This window comes from Chiloscyllium plagiosum, chromosome 12 (genome assembly GCF_004010195.1).
Source record: "Chiloscyllium plagiosum isolate BGI_BamShark_2017 chromosome 12, ASM401019v2, whole genome shotgun sequence".
Lineage (NCBI taxonomy): Eukaryota > Metazoa > Chordata > Chondrichthyes > Orectolobiformes > Hemiscylliidae > Chiloscyllium > Chiloscyllium plagiosum.
The window spans coordinates 32764752-32788917 of record NC_057721.1 but is presented as its reverse complement, the minus strand read 5'-3'; the positions used below and the strand labels follow the sequence as shown (position 1 = coordinate 32788917).

The 24166-nt window shown below is 37.5% G+C and overlaps 1 protein-coding gene across 3 annotated transcripts in view; it reads right to left on the bottom strand.

Annotated features, from left to right (window-relative positions):
• Nucleotides 1–24166, bottom strand: part of LOC122555092 (limbic system-associated membrane protein-like) — an 841008-nt gene that overhangs the window by 329768 nt on the left and 487074 nt on the right. For all 3 annotated transcript variants that reach the window (XM_043700768.1, XM_043700769.1, XM_043700770.1), the window contains exon 3: nt 13295–13420. In XM_043700768.1, coding sequence (XP_043556703.1) covers nt 13295–13420 — 126 coding nt within the window. The remainder of the gene's footprint in view (nt 1–13294; nt 13421–24166) is intronic.

The following is a 24166-nucleotide window of genomic DNA, read 5'->3' as shown; positions in this document are numbered from 1 at the left end:
AATCTGTTATGATTTTTAAGAGTGTTTAAGGAGGAGGTTTAAGGGTTGGCATGCATTGTGAAAGATCTTTTTTAATTGTCTTGTATATGAAGGAAGCTGATCTATGTAACCTGATGACCCCTGACCTGTAAGTAGAATCAACAGGAAATTAAGATACAAAAAGTATTATGGCCACTCACAGAGAAGAAACAATGGAGCGCTACAAATAAGACAGCTGTTGAATAAAGGAAATCAACATGTGTGCAGATAGAAAGACAAAAAACAAATTTGTGAGAAGAAGCCAACAAAGTTCTGTACAACATCTGATTAGAAGTTGGGAGAAAAAACCTCTTGACTTAATGATAAATGAGCAAGCTAAAAGGACTAAATGTTAAAAAGCCATGGAAATATCTCAGACATACAAAAGTGCTGTGTGCTTATATTAGCAGAATAGATTGTGAGCTAGTTATTGCTTGTTGGTCAGTTGAAAGCTAATTGAGGAAAGGTATGCCATCAAAATTGGTATGACCTCAGTGAAGGAGTGTTTATAGATATACACCTGTTTCATTTTAAAGTATGTTTTGGGATCTTGGTTGGAATATGCCTTCCAATAAATGTGAGTAGAGGGTCAAATGATTTAAGTTACATGTTGTACCACACTGAAGTGGCAGATGCTTGTGATGACATAAGATGGATCTATTTTGTCTCAATATTTTAAAATGAAATTTACCTTTTTTGGTTGAGTTCACCAGCTTTGTTCGTTAATTCATATTTAACTTACAACAGTCTTGATTCAAGTTAAAAGAAAAACTACATTAAGAAATTTGGCCATTCCTTAATTTTGGGCTCATTCAGTAAATTAGGTTATTTCAGTTTATGCTTCCCCTGTAGGAACTGTAATAATGCCAGAAATGCATTCAAAAGGCCAAGGATCTGCCAGGCCATCTGGGAGAAGTTGCAATGATGTAAATAAAAACAGAATGATAAAATATGGATATCAAAATGCACTGGCAGCACAGGATACAGATGAATAGAAAGAAAAAACAGCAGTTGGTAAAGAAGCATGCAAAAGAGAAACATGACAGGGATTAAATAAAAGTGAAAACAGCAGGATAATGGGAATGACATTCTACATGTCAGGATGCACAAGAATTTACTCAGTGTAAAATATTTACTTTTTTTAAATGGAGGAAAGCCACCAAATTGTTCATTCTTTGGTCTCTGTGGAAAATTATTTATGATTAGAATATCAATCAGCTTTCATGTGATTATAGATTCACAGTCCGATTAGGCAGTCCTTGAAAATTCACTCCTTTCTTCTATGCTTCAACTGAAATTGCAGGCTTTGAAGTAATCTTTTACATGAAACAATGGTCAAAGAAGCCTGAAACATGGAACTTACCCATTTGGGCAGATTTCAGGCTCAACTCATGGAGCTACCTCTGAAAATTCTATTCAGTTTCAGAAAGCTACAGTTATATCCACAAGATTTGTAATCATGAGCAAGACTTTTACCTCTGCATACATTTTATACATTGCAGATAAGTATTATGTATTACACGGTTTGATTTAGGGTAGTGTTAATTTCCTAAATTATTTTGTTCTGTAAGAAATTATTGCAGCATGAATGATGGTAGACAACATAATTCATGACAGATGCATGCAAATACTCATGAAGACATTTCCAATAATCCTGAAAATATTTTGAGCTACAAAGAATCTTCATCCTATCACCACAAATTTGAACATCAGGACTAATTTTTGTTCCCTGGTCTGGAGAGCAGAGATGGTACATTTCCCAGTTGCACAACTTGACCCAGGAATAGTCAGCACTCCAGGAAGTAGGCTGAATGACCCTAGTAATGCATGAAGATACTGACTATGTATCTGTCTTCTTGCAATGACACTATGTGGAAAATCAGTTAAAAAAAAGTATATACAAAAACATTCCTCAAACTTTTATTCTTCAATCTCCCACCCCCAGCAGAGCTCTCCATGATCCATACAATCCACGACATAGTACCTTCAAACTTTGGACCCCTCCACAGATCTCTCATGGCTCTTCATACCAGCCATGCCCCTCTTTACATCCTCACTTTCTACACTCTGCACATAGTACCCTAGGCCTTTGTAGCCCTTCATTACTATTCCCCTTTCTCTAGCCAGGATATAAACAATCTTGCCCTAGATGTTGCTGGCTTTTCTATTATCAGTGTCTGTCCTACATTTTCTCCTTCCAAACTATTCTTAAAATGTCTTTATGAATATTGTCACCTATTTACACAGTAAATAGAAACTCTATACTTTGAGGCTCATAAGGTTCACTCCTTACACAGATTAAAAACTTTTTCTTTTTGAATGGAATTAGTATTTAATCCCCAGAATTAAAAAATCTAAGTTATCCTCCAACAGTCCCTATGCTAATCTATGCCTGTGCATCTTGGCCCTATGTAAAATTAGTGCCAAGTGTTACGATCTATGACTTCACCCTGCACTCTTTCCCCTTCATCGGTCACACTATAACATCTACTATTCACCCTGGGCAGACTTTAGGACCCACACACAGAGACAAGAAATAAATTTATATTAAATATAAGGTTAAGAGCATCACTGCTGACTTCACTCTTGAAATAAATATTATCATTAATAAAAAGCACTTAACTAATATAAATTCTAACATATCAATGAAGCCTTGCAAAAAGCATACAGTTTATTGCAGTGGAAATTGCATTAAAATTCAGTTTTATAGAGAATTCAACAACACTTGTGATATTAGATTGTAATGGAAGGCACCCCAGTGAGATAATGGATCCTTGTGAAATCAGTCATGCAGCACTACTCCAGTAATAGAAAGTCTAAGGCTTGTAATAAATCCCTTGACAGTTTTACAGTTCCTTGACAACTTGACAGTTATTAGACTGTATGATAATTCCAATTGATTTCTGCACATGTTTTGCACAGTCATATCTACTTCTAATAATACAAAATTCTACCTTACACACCCCAGGCCACCATAAGGCATCTGATGCCGCTCTCACTCCTAAACCATATATCTCCAAAATAAATTCATTGATTTGGACCTGTTCTGAGCATTCTTGGTTGCAGACAATAGAGATACCGAAGTGGGATTTTAATTGAGACAGATGATTATTTATATGATTAGATATGTCTGCAAATTAAGAATGCGTGAACCCAGGCTTTTGCTAAATTCATTGGGGGAATTTCAGCACCAACAGAAAGCCATCATGGTGAAAATCTAGGCCAAAGCCTTAAAATCAGATGGAAAGCATTTTCAAAAGGTTGAGCACTTATGTTCATGGGCTCATAGAAAATTATGCTGCAGTAAAGGAACGCAATGTTTAGATGATCAAATGATAATCTAATTAAGGTGTTTAAAATGATTAAGGGACTTAATGGGAAGAAGAGAAATGATTTTGTCTGGCTTCAGTCCAGAACCAGAAGAATCATCTTCAAACTAAAGTTTGGCGATTCAGGAGTAAAATTAGGATGCATTTCTTCATGTAATGGAAATCTAAAACAAATTCTCCAAAGAAGCTGTTGATGTTAACTCAATTAAAAATTTCAAAACTGAAGACTTTTTTTATTACGCGAGGGTATTAAGGAACATGGAGTCAAGGTGGGTAAATTAAGTTGATATACAGACTGTAATTGAATTTATTGGGGCAGGGCCAAGAGGCTGAATGATATGGTCTTGTTCCAGTGGAATGAGATTGAAATCCTCCAGATGTTTTATCAGCCTCTTCCATCAACTTTGATCAATATTTTGAGGAATTTCAGTCCCTGTTAAGTAATTTCTTTTGTTAACACACACATTCTCCTTACAACACTTGTCTCATGATCAAATAAGCATGGATGTAGGTTTGCTCACTGAAGTGGAAGGTTCGTTTTCAGACGTTTCATCACCATACTTGGTAACATCATCAGTGAGCCTCTGGATGAAGCACTGGTGGCATGGCCCACTTTCCTGTGGTGATGTCAATTCCTGCTATTTTTCTCAGGGGTGGTAAATGGGATCCAAGTCAATTTGTTTGTTGATAGAATTCCAGTTGGAATGCCATGCTTCTAGGAGTTCTTGTGCATGTCTCTATTTGTCTTGTCCTAGGATGGATGTGTCATCCCAGTCAAAGTGGTGTCCTTCCTCATCTGTATGTAAGGATACTAGTGAGAGTGGGTCATGTCTTTTTGTGGCTAGTTGATGCTCATGTATTCTGGTGGCTAGTTTTCTGCCCGTTTATCCAATGTAGTGTTTGCTATAGTTCTTGCAAGGTATTTTATAAATGACATTAGTTTTGCTTGTTGTCTGTACTGGGTCTTTCAAGTTCATTAGCTGCTGTTTTAGTGTGTTGGTGGGTTTGTGGGCTACCATGATGCCAAGAGGTCTAAGTAGTCTGGCATTCATTTCCGAGGTGTATTTGATGAAGGGGAGAGTGGCTAGCGTTTCTGGACATGAGTGTTAGTTTACATATCAACTAAATACAAATATGTGTTGACTAACATACAGCCAGCAATGGAGTATGGACTGTTTGGACCATGTACAAATATTATATGTATAGCTACCAACTTCAACATTACTAGAATGGCTAAGTCAGAAGCAAATATTGCTAAACAGAAGCTGTTATCAATGAAGTTATATTAAGGCAAATTTAGGATATGCTTGGGCTCAATTTCAAAACAACAGGCAATCTGCAACATCTGACCACTGTGATATTGTGAGATAATGGTCCACATTATCTTAGTTTTGCAAAAAAAAGTAAATCATTTTAGAAATACTGAAGAAGATTCTCACACAATCACAGAATTACAGCAGGTAGTGCACATTTCTGGAATGCTAATTGAACATTCAGATAACACCCAACTCTTTGTGTATTCAAGAATGTAATTAATAAACACAAACTGTGCAATGACCTATGCAAATCGGCAAAGCTAACAGTTTGAGTTCTGACCTCCTGAGGCTGAGGGGGCAATTTTATGCCTGTGAATACCATGGAATCAACTGATCAACTTTCATGACAGTAAGGCAAGTTTGGATAGTATTTAATGCTGGAAGTGTAATAGGTAAGACTACTGAGTTAATGGCATGGTTTGACACATGGAAGTATGATATTGTTGCTATCACAGAAACATGGTTGAGGGAAGAGTTGGACTGGCAACTCAATATTCCATGGCAAAGGATCTTGAGGCGAGACAGAAGAGGGTGTCACACTATTAATTAAGGAGTCAATTACTGAAATAAAGAGAGATGATATCTTGGAAGGATCCTCAAATGAGGCTTTGTGAGGAGAACTCAGGAATGTTAAACAGCTACAGTAGGCAGCTACTTTACTGGGAGTGTATTATAGGCCCCAAAGAAACAGCAGGAACTAGAGAAACAAATATAGCAACAGTTCACGGAGGTGCGGAAGAGTAATAATTGGGTAATTATATTAGTGGATTTCAACTTTCTCAATATAAATTGGGATAGACATACTGTTAAAGGCTTAGAAAGAATGGATTTCTTGAAAATATATCCAGAGAAGCTTCTTGGATCAATATATAGAAGGCCAAACTAGGGATGGCGCACTGCTGGATCTGCTTCTGGGGAAAGAAACCAGACAAGTGTTCGGTGTGGCAGTTGGCTAACATTTAGGCCACAATATGGTACAGTTCAAATTTGCTCTGGACAAGGAAAAAGATTGCCTGCAAAAGCCAGCTTTGGATTGGGGGAAGGCAGATTTTATTAGAATATGGCAGAATCTAAGTAGACCAAGAACAGCTCCTTGCGGATAAGTCTATAGTGGAGCAATGGTTTGGGGATATGGGAGAGCAGAGGATGGGGACAATGGCATTCAAAAGGAGCTGGGGAGAATGCAGCTGAATCCAGCCAGCACATTTTAGAGGAAAATGTAGGAGCATTAAGTTCAGGGAACCTTGGATGCTGAGGAATTCAGGACTGGATAAAGAAGAGTACGGTTTTAAGCAAGTCCAAAGGGTGCAATTCAGCTGTGGCTGTAGAGGAATACATGAAGTGCAGGAGGGAAATTAATAAAGCAATTAGAAGAGCAAAAATAGGCATGAAAAACAACCTGCAAACAGGATTATAGAGAATCCTAAAGCATTTTATATATACATTTAAGGGAGGAGGTTAACCAGGGAAAGCATAAGCCCCATTAGGGATCAAGGGAGCAACCTATGTGTTAAGCCACAGGATGTTGGAAAGGTGTAGAATGGTTACTTCTCTTCAGTCTTCACGCAGGAAAAGGAGAACATATCAGGAAAAGGGATTGTGAGGAACTTGCACAGTTGGACGCAGGGAATGGGGAGGTATTGGAGGTTCTGTCAGGCTTAAAAATGGACATACAAATCCTCTGGTCCAGATGAATTGCATCCCAGGCTAATGTGGAAGGCATGGCAGGAAATTGCAGGAGCGTTGATATCAATTTTTAATTTCTCTTTGGCTACGGGGAGGTGCCAGAGAACTGCAGACTGGCTAATGTGGCACCATGTTTTAAGAGGATGGTAGAGATGAACCAGCAAATTACAAAAAAAGTAAGTCTCATGCCAGTGGTAGGGAAACTTGGAGAAAAGTCTGAAGGACTGAATTAATACCCACTTGGAAAGACATGAATTAATTTGGGATAGCATGGTTTTTTCAGAGGGAGGTCCTGCCTAACAAATTGGTTAGAATTTTTTGAAAATGTAATCAAGTGTGTGGATGAGGGACTTTCAGTTGATTTAGTTTATATAGATTTCAGTGAAGCTTTTGACAAGTTCCCATACGGAAGACTCTTTGAGAAGGTTAAAACACATGGAATTGAGGGAAACTTGGCAAGATGGTTCATCAAGTGGCTTAGTAGTAGGACACAAAGGGTAGTGGAAGAAGGCTGTTTGAGTGACCAGAAGCCTGTGTCCAGCAGTATAACACAAGGATCAGAACTGTATCTTTAATGTTTGTTATATACATAAATGATATAGATGAAAAGGCGGGGTTATGTCAAGCAAATTTGCAGACAACACCAAGTTTGGTAGTTAATAGTGAATAGTGAAGAAGATGGTTGTCGGTTACAGGAAGATACAGATGGGTTGGTCAGATGGGCAGACCAGTGACAAATGGCATTTAAAACTGGTAAGTGTGAGGTGGTGCACTTTGGAAGAAGAAACAAGATGAGTGTGTATTTAATGAATGTAGGACATTGGGTAGCTTGAGGAACATCGGTATCTTGGGATAATTACTTCCAGATACCTAAAGTCAGCAAAGAAAATGAATAAGATATTTAAGAAGGCATTTGGGACACTTGCTTTCATCAGTCATGGCAGAGAGTATAAGAGCAAAGAGAAAATGTTGGAGTTGTACAGAGTGTTGGTCAGGCCACAACTGGAATACTGTGTGCAGTTCTGGTCACCTCACTATTGGAAGGATGTGATAGCACTAAACAGAGTACAGAGAAAGTGCACCGGGATGAAGCCTGGGAGGGAGAAGCTGAGCTACAAGGAGAGACAAGATAGGCTTCGATTGTTTTCGTTAAAGCAGAGAAGATTGAGTGGGGAAATTATTGAGTTGTATAAGATTATGAGGGGTCTGGACAGGATGAAGACGGAGCAGCTTTCCCCTTTGATCGAGGGGTCAGTCATGAGAGGGCATAGATTTAGCGTGAGGGGCAGGAGATTCAGAGGGGATTTGGGAGAAAACCTTTTCCTGTCAGTGGGTGATGAGAATCTGGAATGCACTGCTTATGAAGGTCGTAGGGCTGGAAATCTTACAACCTTTCAAAAATATTTGGATGAGTACTTCAAATATTATAACATTCAAGGATATGGAACAAGCACAGGAAATTGGGATAAGTGCACTTTTAGTGGTAGTTATGTCTGTGCAGATTCGATGGGCCGAAGGGCTTTTTCTGCGCTGTATGAATCTATGATCTATAATAATAACACAAGTTCAACACCACCTTCTTGAAAGCCTTGCCTGTAATACCCAAATCTCATGGACAGAAAGACAAGATTTGTTTCTTGATATGTTGAATGATAATGCAAAGTGTGTTTCCAGGAAAAGAGATAGAAACATTGCCATTCCTTGGCAAACTTCAAGGAAATGACAGACTAAGGATTTAGTTGTAACACCATTGAAGCAAATGTTACACATTTTTCCAATACTTTGTATGACATAGTCAAGGAATGTTTAAAAGCATTTTTGTACAGACGAACAGCCAGTACAGTATGAAAGGAGACAAAGGAACATAAATGTAAACTATTGTGAATGTACTGTTAGTACTTGAACACTTCCTTGTACATAACTACAAAGCTATTTAGAGAAGTGTTGTATAAATAATTCACTCTTCTACTGAGATTTAGTTCAGCAAGTTACAGGATTGAATTTGTTTTCCAACAGTTTCTTTCAGTGTAACGATCAAGCAAGGTATTAATATGTTCTGTTTAATTATAATCACTGTAAAACATTATAACATCATGCCTTTGTCCAAAGCTTATGCTTTCAGGTGAGATTTACCATGCGCTCCCAAGCGAACACTGACAAAATGCTAGGGAGATCAACTTTTATGGTTTGTTTTATTACAGCATAAACATGTGGACAATTTTGAAATCACTTTAGATTTCAAAACACAGTTATGTTGCAGATGAGTATAGTATTTTGAAAGAAAATTGAAGTGCCTGAAAGAGAAAAAAGTTACTTAGGTATAGTGTATGCAACACCCACACTTCTTTGTTTCACAGTTAGGAACTGTAATAAGATTTGTAGTTATATAGTTATTTTGGTCTTTTTTGTGTATTAATTGAATTTGTATGCTTTATCTCATACCTGTACCCCTATAAACTAAAAAGAACAAAAGAGTACAACTGAAGTATCTTATTCTTGGCAGTCAACTTGAAGTCAAATTTAAATGATGGTTCCCTCAACTACAATGTATTGATAAAATCTTGAACTTCCCAGAATGCATAGATGTATCAAAAAGACATTTTGGATGATTTTTGTCATTAAGGCATAACATGACATATTCTCGAAGCAGACACACAAAAATTGCCTTGTGGCATCTGATTATCTCAGCAGAGAGCAATAAAATGTACAAACTAATAGGGACAAGTTGTAATGTATTATGGACCAGGCCCGATTCCCTTAAAACATTTCAAGAAAATAGCCCCGACCCGAACTTTGTTAGTTGTTATAAGCAGGTGTACAGCAGATATTCTATGAGAGATGCAAATGGTCAAACCACTTAGTTTCAACAAAACAGAATTTATTTCCAAGATTACTGAATGAAACACAAACAAAAGAGAACAGAATACAGAATAACTTAATTTATCCAAAAACCTAACAGATTATCCCAACTTGTTCCCAATGTTTGCAACAATCCTCATAAAAAAAACCCTTGGAACAAAACTTAAAATCAAACCCATGATCTTGCAGGAGAGATCTCAGAGAGGACCAGCATGGACCTGCTTCTTTGGGTCCAGCAGCTTCAAAACTACCTGACTGTTTTCAATGAATAGCCAGACTGCCAAAAACCAAATCAAACCAGAGAAAAGCTGAGATGGGGAGAACAGGCCACCAACCTTGCATTGTACAAGTGTTTGTTTTAAACTTGAAAGCCTTTTTTGAGGCAGTATCTGTTAGCTATAATCAAATTGGCCCTAAAACCTATCCAACTTAGACTTTTCAGAGTCTGTGTCTTTTACAACCTCCCTGAAAAAAAATGCTAAGGGCACCATAACCTTATTAAAGGAACAGCATAATCACAAATGAGCAGGATGCTCTCATAAATAATGATCATCTTAGAGAACCAAGAATTAGACAATACAAAGTAAACCTTTTGTGGCATTTTTCATGGATGGCCTGTGCATGGGTACAATGATTAATTGCTAAGGCATCTATTATGGGAATCTGGTCACATAGGCATATCCAGCTAACTGCAGCTGACAGCAAGTTTTTCTTCACATGGGGAACAGGGATTGGGTGAGAAAAGAGTAGTAACAAAGATCAACAAACATTTATCTATTGCATTTCCAAATATCACTGATTATTGTACGACAAAAGTCTTTTAAAAAGTTACAGCATTTAAAGCAATACAATGGGAATGGCATTTCACCTGATTTCTCAGAACTAAAAATGGCCTGTTTTATGTTTGGATATCAGGAGTCAAATTCTCCATCATTAGCATTTTAATGTGCTATAGTGTTATTGTCAATGCTTCATGTCCAAAGGCATTACCATCATTGAATCCTCTGCTATCATTCTCCTGGGAGGTTACCATTGACCAGAAACCAAATTCAACAAAACATGTAAATAGTTGAAGAGAAGCATCCAACGAGCAGGAGAGTCGATGTTTTGAGCATAAGCTCTTCATCAGCAATGAGGGAGTGGCCCAAGGGGGCTGAGAGATAAATGGGAGAGGGTGGTACTGTGGGGAAGGTAGCTGGGAATGCGATAGGTAGATGAAGGCGGGGGTGAAGATGATAGGTCAGAGTTCTCCTGCTCCTTGGATGCTGCCTGACCTGCTGCGCTTTTCCAGTACCACACTCTTCGACTCTGAACTCCAGCATCTGCAGTCCTCACTTTTTCCAAGACTCTGGAAAGAGGATAGGAATCCTGCAACAACTAACATGATGCTGATTCCACAAAGCCTAGCTGCTATTTACAAGGCACAGGTCAGGAGAATGATAAAATGGTGTCCAGTTTCCTGGATTTGTGGAGATTCAACAACACTCAAGAACCTCATCACCATCCAGGACAAAGCATCCTGCCGTATTGGTCCATCCAGAGATCATCTTCAACATGTACTCCCTCCATTACTAATGCACAGATACCAACTACAAGATGCACTACATTATCTCACTGTGGCCCCTTCATCAGCATCTTCCAAACCCACAACCTCTACCATCTAGAAGGACAAGACAGATAGGAACACCACCACCTGCAGGTTTCCTTTCAAACCACATATCATAGCATCCTGACTTGGAACTAAGTCACTTTTTCTTCAGTGAGAATAGGTCAAAATCCTGGAACACTCTCCCTGACAGAACTATGTATGCATCTACACCACATGAGCTCCAGTGCTTCAAGAAGGCAGCTCACCATCATCTTCTCAAGAGCAATTAGAAAGAGTAATAAATACTGGCTGAGCCAGTGAAGACTCATTCAGTAAATGAACAAAGAAAATATAAAGCAACATAAAAAATTGGTTTGCATCTCAGAATTAATGTCATAATGGCAGGCAGCACTAAAATCATGTTCAGTAAAACAGTTTTAAGGGAGGAATACACCCAAGGACAAATAAAGACAGGTTTAACATGAAAGGATCTTTCTTCATCAGTGCAAATCAATTGAAACTGTTATTTTCAAACACCATTTATTTCGTACTACATGTCAGCTCACATTGTTTCTTTCAACAAAATATTTGATAGCCTGTTTTAATGATATGCCTTCAGTCTGAGGAGCAGACTGTTCCTTTCAACAAAGCAATGGCGATTGTAGATTCTTTGTGAATCTACCATACCTATCTTTACTTCAACGACCAAATTGTTACATCAGTTAAACCCAAGGAAACAAAATCGATAACATGTGGAAGCTTTAACACAACAACTGAAATTTTTTTCAAATGAAGTGTCATTTCCTCTCTTAAACAAAATAATTGTGACCTTGAAACTTTAAAAATCATACGTTCAAACAGACAATGATTAACTTACTTAAATGTTTGAGATAAAAAGTTCGGAAATAATTCTGAGATAGTGACTCAACTCATTATTTTGTGAGTTTGCTCTGAGTGAAATGACATATTCAAGCATAACTAGTCATATGCATTCATTTATTGCTAACGGCTTCATTTGAAACAAAGTAGTCTTTTCCCTTTTGGAGTAGTTGAACACCTTCCAGATTTGAACCTGGTGGATAAAGCTGGAAAGTAAGAGAGAGCCATATCAAAAGAGCTCCTCAACGCAGCTTGTTTTTAGGATAGGGACCCAATGGCAGGAGCAGCTGCTGCTTGATGAACAGGGAAAGGAAGCCAAACTGAATAATTATAGAGATATCTGAATTGATCTTAGAAGGTAGATGCTCGCCTTCTCAGTGAACAACAATCTTTAGGTTTACACCCTGTACCTAGGAGATGATAAGGGACCATACACTTGGAGTCCTGTTCTTGTGTGATCTGATGTCACCATGACACAGCTCTTGATATACATCTTCAGTTTCTACCATTAGAGTAAAGGTACTATTAACACTTTATTTCACAAAAGTCTGAATTATGAGCAATTTTAGCAAGCTGCCAACATTTCGCCAACAATTGACAACCTAACTCTGGCTGCATCGAAGTAACCTCACTATGATTCACAGCATGACACAGAAATGACAGGCTGCATGTCTCAGGGACAGGGCGTTGACCACAGAGGCCAACATGCAGGCCTATTGCTGCTGAACAAGTTTCTGCTCCATTTGGAGAGTCCTGCCTGCATGGCTCATCCAAAAAAAAAATCAAGCCATGCTTCTCTCGCCAAGGAATTCTCCATTTCTAGGTGGCATGTTTGAGGCTTCAGAGCAATTGACCCTTTAATTGAACCAGCAGCATGGAAGATCTGCCTACCATCGTCTATAGGTGTCTTCCCCATCTACTGGCTCCTAATTGCCTACTCCAGGTAAAGTTGCTGCTGAATCTTGTTTTGTACCCCTCAGACCTCTGACCCTCCAAATAACATGATCTCCAGTTTAGCAAAAATGTTGCCTAAGTAGTAAAAGAAAATGTAAATTTGGCCCTCCACACTTTCTGAGACCTATTTTTGCAATTTCAATCTGCATTCACAAAATTATCGGTGCATTTGAATTTTAACAGTGAATACTACATTTGAAAATGTTCAGAAGATGGCTTAATCTGGTTTACAGATATTCATGGAATTTAGTCATCACTGACAATTTTGCTCAGAATGAAATGACACACTAAACCATAACTAGTCACATGAATCCACTTATTGCTGATTTCTTCACTTGATGTTTTTTTTTAAATCTTAACATTTTATAGCAAAAGTATCAATCAGGTTACAGATACAATTCCAATAACAAACATTTTCCAGTTCAGTGTCTAGTGTGATTTAATGTTGTACTTTTGTGCTGAATAGCTCTTTCTTCCTGGAGTTCATAGCATAATGGGATATTTATTCTTTAAAGTTAGCAAATATGAAATGAGAGCCTCATGCTAATTTCTGTCCAAAATCACATAATCAAATGGATCAATACAACAGCGGTTTTATGTACATAAGCTGATATATGTGACAAAAGGACCTGGAATTACTTCAAAATTATCAATATTGCTCTTACCTGAAGGAGAAATGTGTCTCCAATTTATGACAGGTTCTGGTCTTCCATTAGCCAAGCACACAAGAGTCACATTGCTACCTTCATTCACTGTAATGTTAGATGAGATGTTGTAGATCTTTGGTGGAACTGTTGAGAAAATGTATATTTTAATCATAAAACAGGTTTAGATGTCTCTTATTTCCACATATTAGTTTTACTGTCAGCCAGTATTCAATGATAATTTAAGAATCCATAGCAAATAGGTTATCTGATTATTTCCAAAACTAATTTTAATATTAATCAAATCCATATCTTGCAAACCATATTATGAATGTACGATGTGTAAATTGTGCTAAAATCTCATTGTGTGATCTATATTAAATTCCACCATCCATTTGAAATTTTGAGGCATAATTAGACTGTGGAATGTCCAATTATTTCAGCAGCACACATGAGCCATCTTCTTCTGTTCTCAAGAACTTGTGCATCGGATTCATGGGCAAATCAATAAGAACAAAGAGTAAATCAATCCAAATTGAAACAGATCTGAAGTAGTTTGTAGTTTGAATAAGTCCAGACCATAGAATTATTCTAAGGTGCATATTTATTTTAGCTGTGGTAAGACAGAGTCACAGAGATAAAGAAAATTAATTTGGCGTAGTAGAGTTATTGAGAAGTTTAGGTAAATATAAGTAACCAGGGCCACGAACAGCAAACTAATAGAACTAATGAAGTTTTCGTTTACTGAAATAAAATTCCTGCGTAAGTAAGGGCTATGACATTGTGCAATTAAAATAGTCTGATGAGAGTATTCAGTGGATTATAAACGGTTTTGATAATTTTACAATTAACTATTTTGTTTTGTAATTCTACACTGGTGTACCAAATGTACTAATTGTCCTCATACCTTATAAATTGCACAAAATAAATAATTTTGCAAAGGTTCATAACATTCAACAGATTTGATTCAAATTGGAAAAGAATAATGAATGATTGCAAAATATATCCTTTTTCATGTCATGTAAAGCATGTTGTCTTCTCAAAAAATTAACAAGGAGTGGCACAGTGGCTCAGTCGTTAGCACTGTTGCCTCACAACAGCAGCGATCCAAGTTCAGTTCCGCATTGGGTGACTGTGTGGAGTTTGCACATTCTCCACGTGTCTGCGTGGGTTTCCTCCGGGTGCTCTGGTTTCCTCCCACAATCCAAAGATGTGCTGGTCAGGTGAATTGGCCATGCTAAACTGCCCATATGGTTAGGTGCGTTAGTCAGGGGTAAATATAGGATAGGGGAATGGGTCTGGGTGGGTTACTCTTCGGAGGGTCGGTGTGGACTTGTTGGGCCAAAGGGCCTGTTTCCATACTGTAGGGAATCTAATCAGTCAATGCATTCACACTTTTCTTCAGGCAACAGTACTACTTTATCACGATTCTCTGTCCCTCATTTCTGAACAACTCACTTTGTCTATACTGTCCAACATGTCTGGCTGGCACAAATGAGCTGTAGCTTGTCACGAACTGCCTATGTAGGGCATAGAAATGAACTAAAAGTAGATCGCTAAGTGTCAATTTTTCTTTGATTTTTTTTATAATGTGTGTTATAAAAATTGAACAGCAAAGATTCACACTGCATGGACAAATGCGAAAAAAATCCTTTTGAAAGAATTATCACTTTTATAGTCTCCCTACAAACAACATGGAAGAACACATTTAAAAGACATAGAAAGATAGAAACTAGGAGCAGAAGTAGGCCATTCAACCCTTTGAGCCTACTCTGCCATTCAATGCCATAGAATTCCACAAGTTCACAACATTTGAGTGAAGGAACCTTTCGTTATCTCCGTCCTAAATGGTCTACCTTGCATTCTGAGACTGTATCTCTTGTTTCTAGATTCCCCAACTAATAGATGTGGATTATCTACATTTTTGCCTTGTTTACTGAACTCTCTCATCCATGACAATGCCACATAACTGAAAGTGATCTGGACTTTGAAGAATTTTAGCTGTACATTCCTGCTCAGTTGTCTCAGACAGCTTTTTAACATCCACCCTGTTTAAAATACAGTATAAATCAACAAAAAAAAAGGATTCTAGGCTGATAACAAAGTTCTGCAAGACCTGAAAGTTTCCCTGAAACCAAGTTCAAGGTCGTTGCATCTGCCTCAACAGTTCTCAAGACACCAACACCATCTTGCTGCATCAATCCCACCTTCAAGGAATTCTGCAATACCATGCTTAGAGCTATCGAGATGTTGGTCAAGTTTAATTCCTGATTGAAGGAATTATCATTGGTCCTTAAATCACATGATTGCTATTATGACCAGTCTCTGGGCAAGCTATCAGAGGTAATGAGTAATGAAATGGGTTCCTTTCATTATTCACCAATCCCTCGGTTGGTTATAACAAGAGTTCATTTAAAAATGTTCTCTTCCATTGTGGATGGCTTTCTCCCAGACCCAAGTTAACTTATGTTTGAAAAGGAGTAAATCCAACTAAGATTGCATGAATTAACAAAAAATAGTGAGTTTATTAATTACTAAACTCAAGAAGAAATAGAAATGTGACACATTTAGAAACATATTAGACATCAGAGGTTAGTCCAAATGATTAAATGTTTAGAAAATCAATCACTCTTTGTTTGATTTATTGATGAAAAGCAGATAATTGAATTTTATGGCTGCCACAGTGAAAGTTGAGTAGTTAATTTCAAGGTTCCTGGCTTTCATAAGTTTATACAAAATTTTGTTCCCAGATTCTGTTTGGCAGTGGTTGATTGAAAGCACTCAGTGTGAGGGGACCTTTTCCCCGGTTTTACCTGCAATTTTTAGGCTGTTCTCTAAGCTATTCATAGTACATTATTCCACACATGAGGATACCAGGCCACTACCACACACAAACTAATAGTGCAGACTATTTTTAAACCCTTTCTTTCTGTGTTCCTGAAGGTCAAAGCACAAAAATTCTGCAAGCAGCTTTCTACTGAGAGGGGAAGATAGTCAGCTTCACCATTATCTCTTCCTGTTCCATCTTATTATCTTTGTTTGGAATTTTCCACAGGTGAATACTCCACAGGTGTCACATTCTATTGGTCCCAAACAAGACTGTGCCAGTCAGTGAGTGAATTTACATCTGCAGTAATTTTTTGGCTGTAGCAGAATCCTTTTAAAAAACACATTCTGGAGTATAAGGTTAATAATGTCAATGGTACATTGGGATCATGATCCTTTGTCATCACACCTAATAGCTACACTTCTGGTTTTAATTTATTCTTAGTTATAAAATCATATTCTTTCCCTTTTGTTTTTTGTGTGCTTGTGAGAAAAATCCTAAAAACTACCTTGGGTTTGAATATGTAAATAAATTTCACTTTGAAGAGTTAGCTGTGATTCTGCCTTAAAGTTCATTTACATAGAAAGTGCTTGAAATAAATAAAACATGGCATTTTCAAAACTAAACTATTCTGTTTACAGCTACAATACAAGGAGAAGGAAAGACTCTATCTCTAAAACATTACAGCAAAACATAAAGCATTTTGCAAAACTCCTCAGTCAGAAATGCCGAGGTCCCCAGCATCACAGATGCCAGACTTCAGTCTATTTGATTTATTCCACATGAAATCAAGAAATAGCTGGAGGCACTGGATATTGCATAATCTGTGTACACTGACAATTTTGTGACAACATACTGGTAATAGCAATGCAGAATTGTGCTCCAGATCTTGCCACACCTCTAGCCAAGGTGTTTCAATATGAGACAAGCCTCCATCTACCCAACCAGTTGCCCTGGTATGTCTAGTATACAAAAAGCAGGACAAGTCCAAAGTCAAGAATTATTGCCCAATAGTCTACTCTTGTTCATCAGGGAAGAAACAAAAAGTGTTATAAACAGTGCTATCAAGCAACGTATAGTTGGTAATAAACTGCTCACTGATGCTCAGTTTGTGTTCTGCCAGGGTCAACTAGCTCTTAACCTCATCACAGCCTTGGTTTCAACATGGGCAAAAGAGCTGAATTCCAGAATGAGGTGAGAGTGATTACCCTTGGCACCAATGCTACCTGAGAGTCAGTGTGGCATCAAGGAGCCTGAACAAAACTTGTCAATTGGAAAAAAGGGGGAAACTCTCCATTGGTTAGAATCACAGCTAGCACAAAGGAAGATTGCCGTGGTTGTTGGGAAGTCAATCAGCCCAACCCCATGACCATTTTTGCAAGAGTTTCTCTGGGTAGTGTCCTGGGCCCAACCATCTTCAGCTGCTTAGCTAGTGACATTCCCTTGATCAAAGTCAGAAGTGGGGACATTTGCTGATGATTGCACAATGTTTAGCACTATTTGTGACTCCTCAAATACTGAAGTAGTCCATGTCCAAATGCAGCAAGATAAGTAATCTAATCTAAAAACAATTTGGGATAAGATTCAACTTTGCCCTGGGAGTTGAGATGAATACTCTGTAAAAAATCTTTGTGACAGGTATTTCAAAGAGAAATGATGCGACTAGGGTGTCATTTTAGGGAAGGTTAGATTTTTTTACTATACTGTATTTGCAGAATTAGATATTTAATGACGTGTTCATATATCTACACAACAACACTTGGTCCCTAACAAGGAGGAGATAACATAATGGGTGTCAGGTGAAACATGGAAATATTTCCCTCTCCAAAAGTAAAACACAATTCATTTTTACAGTAAAATCGCAACAGACATAAAACCTGTAACAACAACAGAACAAGCTAAAGGAATATGAAAGAAAACAGAGACCCCGTTAGCAATCTATTATCGCTTTTCTACTGTTTGTTGCCCTTTTATTCTGTCAGGAAAAAATATCATTTGGCCTTTACCTTATTCTCTCACCCCCATCCACTTCTTCAATCCATCAATTTAATGAGCACTGCTGACTTTAAAAGTGACAATACAAATTCAATGATCATATATCTCAAATTTGGGTATGAGGAATGGGTTCATTTTCAGAAGAAATACAAGCAACATTTCAGATTGTACATGAGCTAGAATAATCACTACCTAAGTTGAACTTGCCTCTATTTTAATTTCAGGTTGCTGCCCTACATCCTGCATTCCTGAAGGCAGGCATACCTCTTAAAGGAGAGGACTCAGCAGTGGCAATGATTACTAGCTGAAAGGATACCTAAAAAGAAAAAGACTCTTCACTCTAAAAGCCTGAAATGCATAACAAAGGAAACTACTGATTTTTGTTTTAAGTGAACCTGATTTCAGGGACAAATAGCATAATATATTTATGTGGTGGCTTAAATATCAAATAATCCTCAAAGTTACTTTACAGTTATGTAATCTGACAAAAATTGACACAAAGCTGGTACCATTTCTGGGTAGCATCATGCCCCTTTAGTTAGCACCGCTACTTCACAGCGCAAGGACATTGGTTCAATTCTACCTTCAAGTGACTATCTGTGTGGGGTTTGCACATTCTTGTATCCAGGTAGAAATGGAAAGAAATACATATATAAGCAAATACGAAGATGCTTTTTTTTTGAATGAAAAAAGATTTGCTTGTCACATAATTCCTTGACACTGTTCTCAATATGAAACAGTAGACTGAGATTGATTCAGTCTGATACCATACTGAAAAAGAAAGAACTGCAAATGCTGGAAATATGAACACAAACAGAAATTGCCGGAGCAACTCAGCAGGTCTGACAGCATCTGTGAACAGAGTTAACGTTTCAGGTCCAGTGACCCTTCTTCAGAACATTATTTTGACTTTTTCTTCATAAGTTTTCAACAGGAATCCATCTCGAGAAATAGTAATATATTACTAATAGCTTCAAAGGCAGTAACATTATGTACAGCAGTTTGCAACATGACGGTTAGCTTTAAAACACTCGAGAAAATATTTTGTCTACATTTATTGCTGGGAAATGCTCATATTTCAGAAGCCTACAAGAAGAGTTTGATTGTGGTCAGAGATATAGTTCATCTCTAAAACATCAACAAGTTACAAAAAGATATGAGAAATCGTCATCTAAAACACCATCAAACAGACTTGATTGAGAAATCTGCTGGAGATAGTTTCTCAGAGAAACTAATCTGGATTGAGGAACAAATGACTGGGAATAGTTACAAAAGTCATTAAAGAAAGTCAGACAAGTAGTCATGGAGGTCAATTGTAGGTTTATCCAATCAATAATTTATTACTTTTCAGTCATTTATAGATTACACTAAAATCTGGTACAGAAACTGCATTCTACAACAGTGTTACATACAAAAATTGACAATATTTTGCAGACATGATGTGTATTTTATTTTCTTAATTTTTTCACAGGATGTTGGCATTGCTGGATTGGCAACCATTCATTATCCATCCCTAACTGTCCTTTAAAGGATTAGCTTTTTAGGCCAATTTATGGGTAGTTGAGCATTAACCATATTGCTGAGAGTCTGGAGTCACATGTAGGCCTGTCTTGGTAAGAATGGCTGATATCCATCCCGAAAAGGCATCAGAGAACCAGATGAAGGCTTGTATCAACAAACAATGGGTTGATGATTCTGAATAAAATGTTAGAAGTCCCTTTTAAGGCTTAAACAGAAAATCTCCAGAGTTGACCGAGAACAGGTGATACTCATTGGAGTTTGTGGAACAGTAGTCACATCTCTACATCTGGACAAAGACAGCCTGGGAGCAACATCTCTGAAAAGGTTGATGAGTAATTGTAAAACAACCGGGTTCTTGCATGGTTAGATTGCTGTGTTTCATTTAAAAATAGAAACCTGGGTTCTTGCACCCACAAACACTGATTTGACTTTGTCCCTCTTGTTTCCTCTCCTCTTTTGTTACTGTTACATTGCTTTGTTCAGCAATGTTTTGCTGTATTTTGTTAATTGGATGCTTTGGTGGCATGTCTTACCTTTTAAAAAGAGCTGGTTTATCGAGGCTGATTTGCATTATTTCCCTTTTCCATGATATTGTGATTTAGTTTCTCCTCTTTTGAGTTTTGCCTTCTTGGTTAAGTTATAGTGACCCTGGTGGACAGTTTTAGCAATTGGTTTATTTTTTGGCAGTGTTCTGCCCCAGTTGGGAGTTGTCTTCTGGACAGCAAATGTTTAGAAAGGAAGAAGTGGAAGCTAATGTTTATGTCAAACTGTAAAAGTACGATAAAACCTTTGTAAATCTCTGAAAGTCTTTTGCTGCTTAATTCAATGTATGGGGTAATGGTATACAAAACATGCAAGTGAAGGATTAACCTTGATTTATGTGGGTGGGTGGATAAAGAAAGCTCAAGTTAATCCCTGTTTCTGACAAATGCAAAACTCTCAGTGACATTTTACAGTCACGCTGTTGAATCATAAATTATGATTATCCACTGATGTTTTTGGAATTGGAGCCATATAAGCAGATGAAGGAGATGGTGAAGATATGTATTCAGATCACTTCTCTAAGAAAGGAAAAACAAAGTATAGCTCTGGCTTTATCCTTGCCAGAAATGAGTAAAATGGCAAATAAAGTATTTTCAGTACTGGTTGTAACTGACCTGGATAAAGTGAAGAATTTTCAGATACTAATATGAATTATGGATGAAGTTTACAAAAAGGATAACTTGTTACAAGTCTATGAGATACTTTCAAGAGCTGATGCATGTAAAAAGATGGCCCTTCATTCCATAGAGTTTGACAATTATACAAAAGACAAAAGAAATTCAATTTCTGGAATGTATGTTGGCATTTAAAAAATCAGATAGTGCACAAATTTAACACGTACACAGGCTTCTGATTTTGACAGATGTTCAGTTTCATGGAAGTGACTCTCTTTTTGAAAAGATGACTGCCCTTCCAAAAAGAACTTTTAAGAAGGTTATTATTAGCATTTACTTTTGCAGGACATATTGGGAGTTTTACAGTGATGCAGAGAACAAAACATGATCATTTCTGACTCTCAAAGGAGTCTAGTTGCAGTCATCCAAATGAAGATGTAATTTGTAAATTTTTTTTGGGGGGGGGAATGGATCATACTCATAAATAGGTTTCTGTATGAAGGAAAAATGCAGGATTGGGATGTTAGCAATAATGAATGAATCCCAGAAATCCAAAAGGAATAATCAATAGATATTTCTAGCACCACACTAAACATAACTGTAAGGAGTTGTCCAAGGATAAGGAATCAGGTGTTTGAAGCAATTCAATTAAAAATAGAAATTGCTGGAAAACCTCAGCAAGTCTAGCAGCACCTGTGGAGAGAAATCAGAGTTAATATTTTGGTTCCAGTGAGAGTGTGGTGTTAGAAAAGCATAGCAGGTCAGGCAACATCTGAGGAGCAGGAGAATCCCTGAATGTAGTCTGGATTCCATGTGGGATCAGTCAGTTGCATAGGCAGGCACTGAGGAAGGAGATATGGCTGTGGTAGTGAGTCTCCTTCAGGATGTGACTGAAGAGCTTCAGGGTAGAGGAGATGACCTACAGGTTGCAGTGAGAGAGAGAGACTCACTAAAATCCTTTCAGAGAGAGGAGGGGAACTTCTTCAAGGTAGGCATCCTTGGAAGAAGCTTCGCAGTTGGGTTGAAATCAATGAGGAGAAAATGAGGACTGCAGATTCTGGAGATCAGATTTGAGTGTGGGGCACTAAAAAAGCACAGCAGGTCAGGCATTATACAAGGAGCAGGAGAATCTGATGCTTTTCCAGCAACACACTCTCGACTCTGATCTCCAGCATCTGCGGTCGTCACTTTCTCCCATTTTGGATCCAGTGACTCTTCTTCAGAACTGGACCTGAAATATTAATTTGGATTTATCTCCACAGATACTGCCATACCTGCTGACATTTTCCAGCAATTTCTATTTTTTTTCGGATTCCCAGTATATCCAGTTCTTATGGATTTTTAACTCAAGAAAGAGTTGGTTCTGAGAGTCAATGTGGTAAAGACCAATATCAAGAAAATTTTGTGTTCGAAGTTGCAATTCACTGCATCAAGATATTATTCTATTGGATTGAGGAAATTGTGGATTTCTTGTCAAAAGGTCCAAGAAATGATATTGACCTCCACTGATATAGGTGATTAAAACAAAACTATGTGGAAACTATGATACAAATTTGTTCATCCCTTCTCTTCGAAAAAAGAGATACTTTTAAAGGATGCCAGATATACAGATTAAAGATATATTTCCATTGTACAACAGAATGCATTACAGTGCATCTCTTGGTTAAATGTCATAAGACACACCATGCCCGATTTTAAGTATTCTTTTAGTCCAGGAATTTAATGAGGTAGCAGCCATGAACATGAAGACATGGGACAAAAACTGAAAAGTCTGTCTATTATATGTTGTAGATGTGATGGTGACTACATTTACTTAAAATAATTATCAGTAAGGACAGAAGGACTAGAATGGACAAGTCATGAAAATGAGAGTCAGCATAGGCTTTGAGTCACCAACAAAATTCTTAATGGACAATAGCAGTGAGTTTGTGAATGCCAAATTTCAGGACAGTGGTAAAAACTTAAACAGAAAACTCATTCTGCATTAGCTTGTGTGAAAGAAATAATGCAATAAATGATGAGATGTTGCACAAGAACTTCAACTTGCACTGACATCGGTAGTGCATATAAAACAAATTCAGATGTTGTTGGGGGGGAGGGGTGTGGTATAGCTCATATTGATTAGGAAAAGTCAGAACCACAATTGCCTTCAATACTGCATGACAATGCTACAGCACTAGAAGGAACAAGGATCAACTCGATTTTTTTGCACCCATCTATATGTGTTATACATGCTGGAAGAGTCCTAATTAAAACGACATACTGTACTGGCACCTCACCTACCATATTCTATCATGCAAACTCCTCAAGAGCCACTGAGGTGAAATAAAATTAAGTTTTAAGTATATACCAGAGATATGAAATAAAATTTCTGTGACAAAAGCCCATCTAATACATTTATATCTTATGAAGTATTTATTTTTTAATGAAAACAAACATCTGTATTCATAGCCCCATGTGAAATAAAGCTCCGTTTTTATGCATTTCTAAATGTGAATTCAACTATGAGCTTACTGCCTTCCCCCACCCCTCATCCTACTGTGATCATCTAATCCCATAACAATAGTCCTTAAATTTCTGTCTACTGAAATTGAATTTTTACGGATTTTTTTCAACTGCTCATCATTGCAGGCTTTTTCCTTCATGATCTAAAGGTCAGGGGATTTAAATGATTTGCCAGCTTCACAATTCCATGGAGCTTACCCCACTTTATATGCAACATTAATCAATCCCAAAAATGTCCCTGACCTCTCCAAAAAGGTACCAGACCTCTTCAAAGTACTTCAGAAAAGCACATTTTTCTCATGTGCCTAAAGCCTAAGAGTCAGGTTTCAGAAAAATGAGTGACGCAAATTTGTTCAGAGCGTGAAATACTTCCTATCCTATTATCCTGAGCCACAAGAAAATGGTGGGGGCCAGATTGGGAGTGTTACTTCTGCAATCAATGCAATGGCACCATTTTATGGAAGTTGAAGAAATGTAAGCGGAAGGTTTCATGACACACTTACATTTGCAACATTTCACCTGGACAATTATTGCTCTAGTTTAAATATTGAAAGTGCTTAGATTTCTACAGATGATATTTACAATATTATCTTAAAAGGAGCAAGCTTCTCCTGTAAGCTTAACTTGAATGCTGAAATGTTTATTTTCAAATATGTCCTTTTTAAGCTTCATATATTAATAATTTAGTATTGCCTTTATCATCGACTCAAAACTGTGTTCTCATTTTGAAACTAACTCTTCAATGAAATTTTCAAAGTCTTTGCTTGTATTTTAACAGTCATTGCATGCTTTAAGGAAGAAAGCTCCAAATGACTGTCAATTTGTCAAATGGCACTTTATTGTGCCAAATGTTCTTTTCTCTGTAAGTTGGTGCCACTAGCAGAAGTG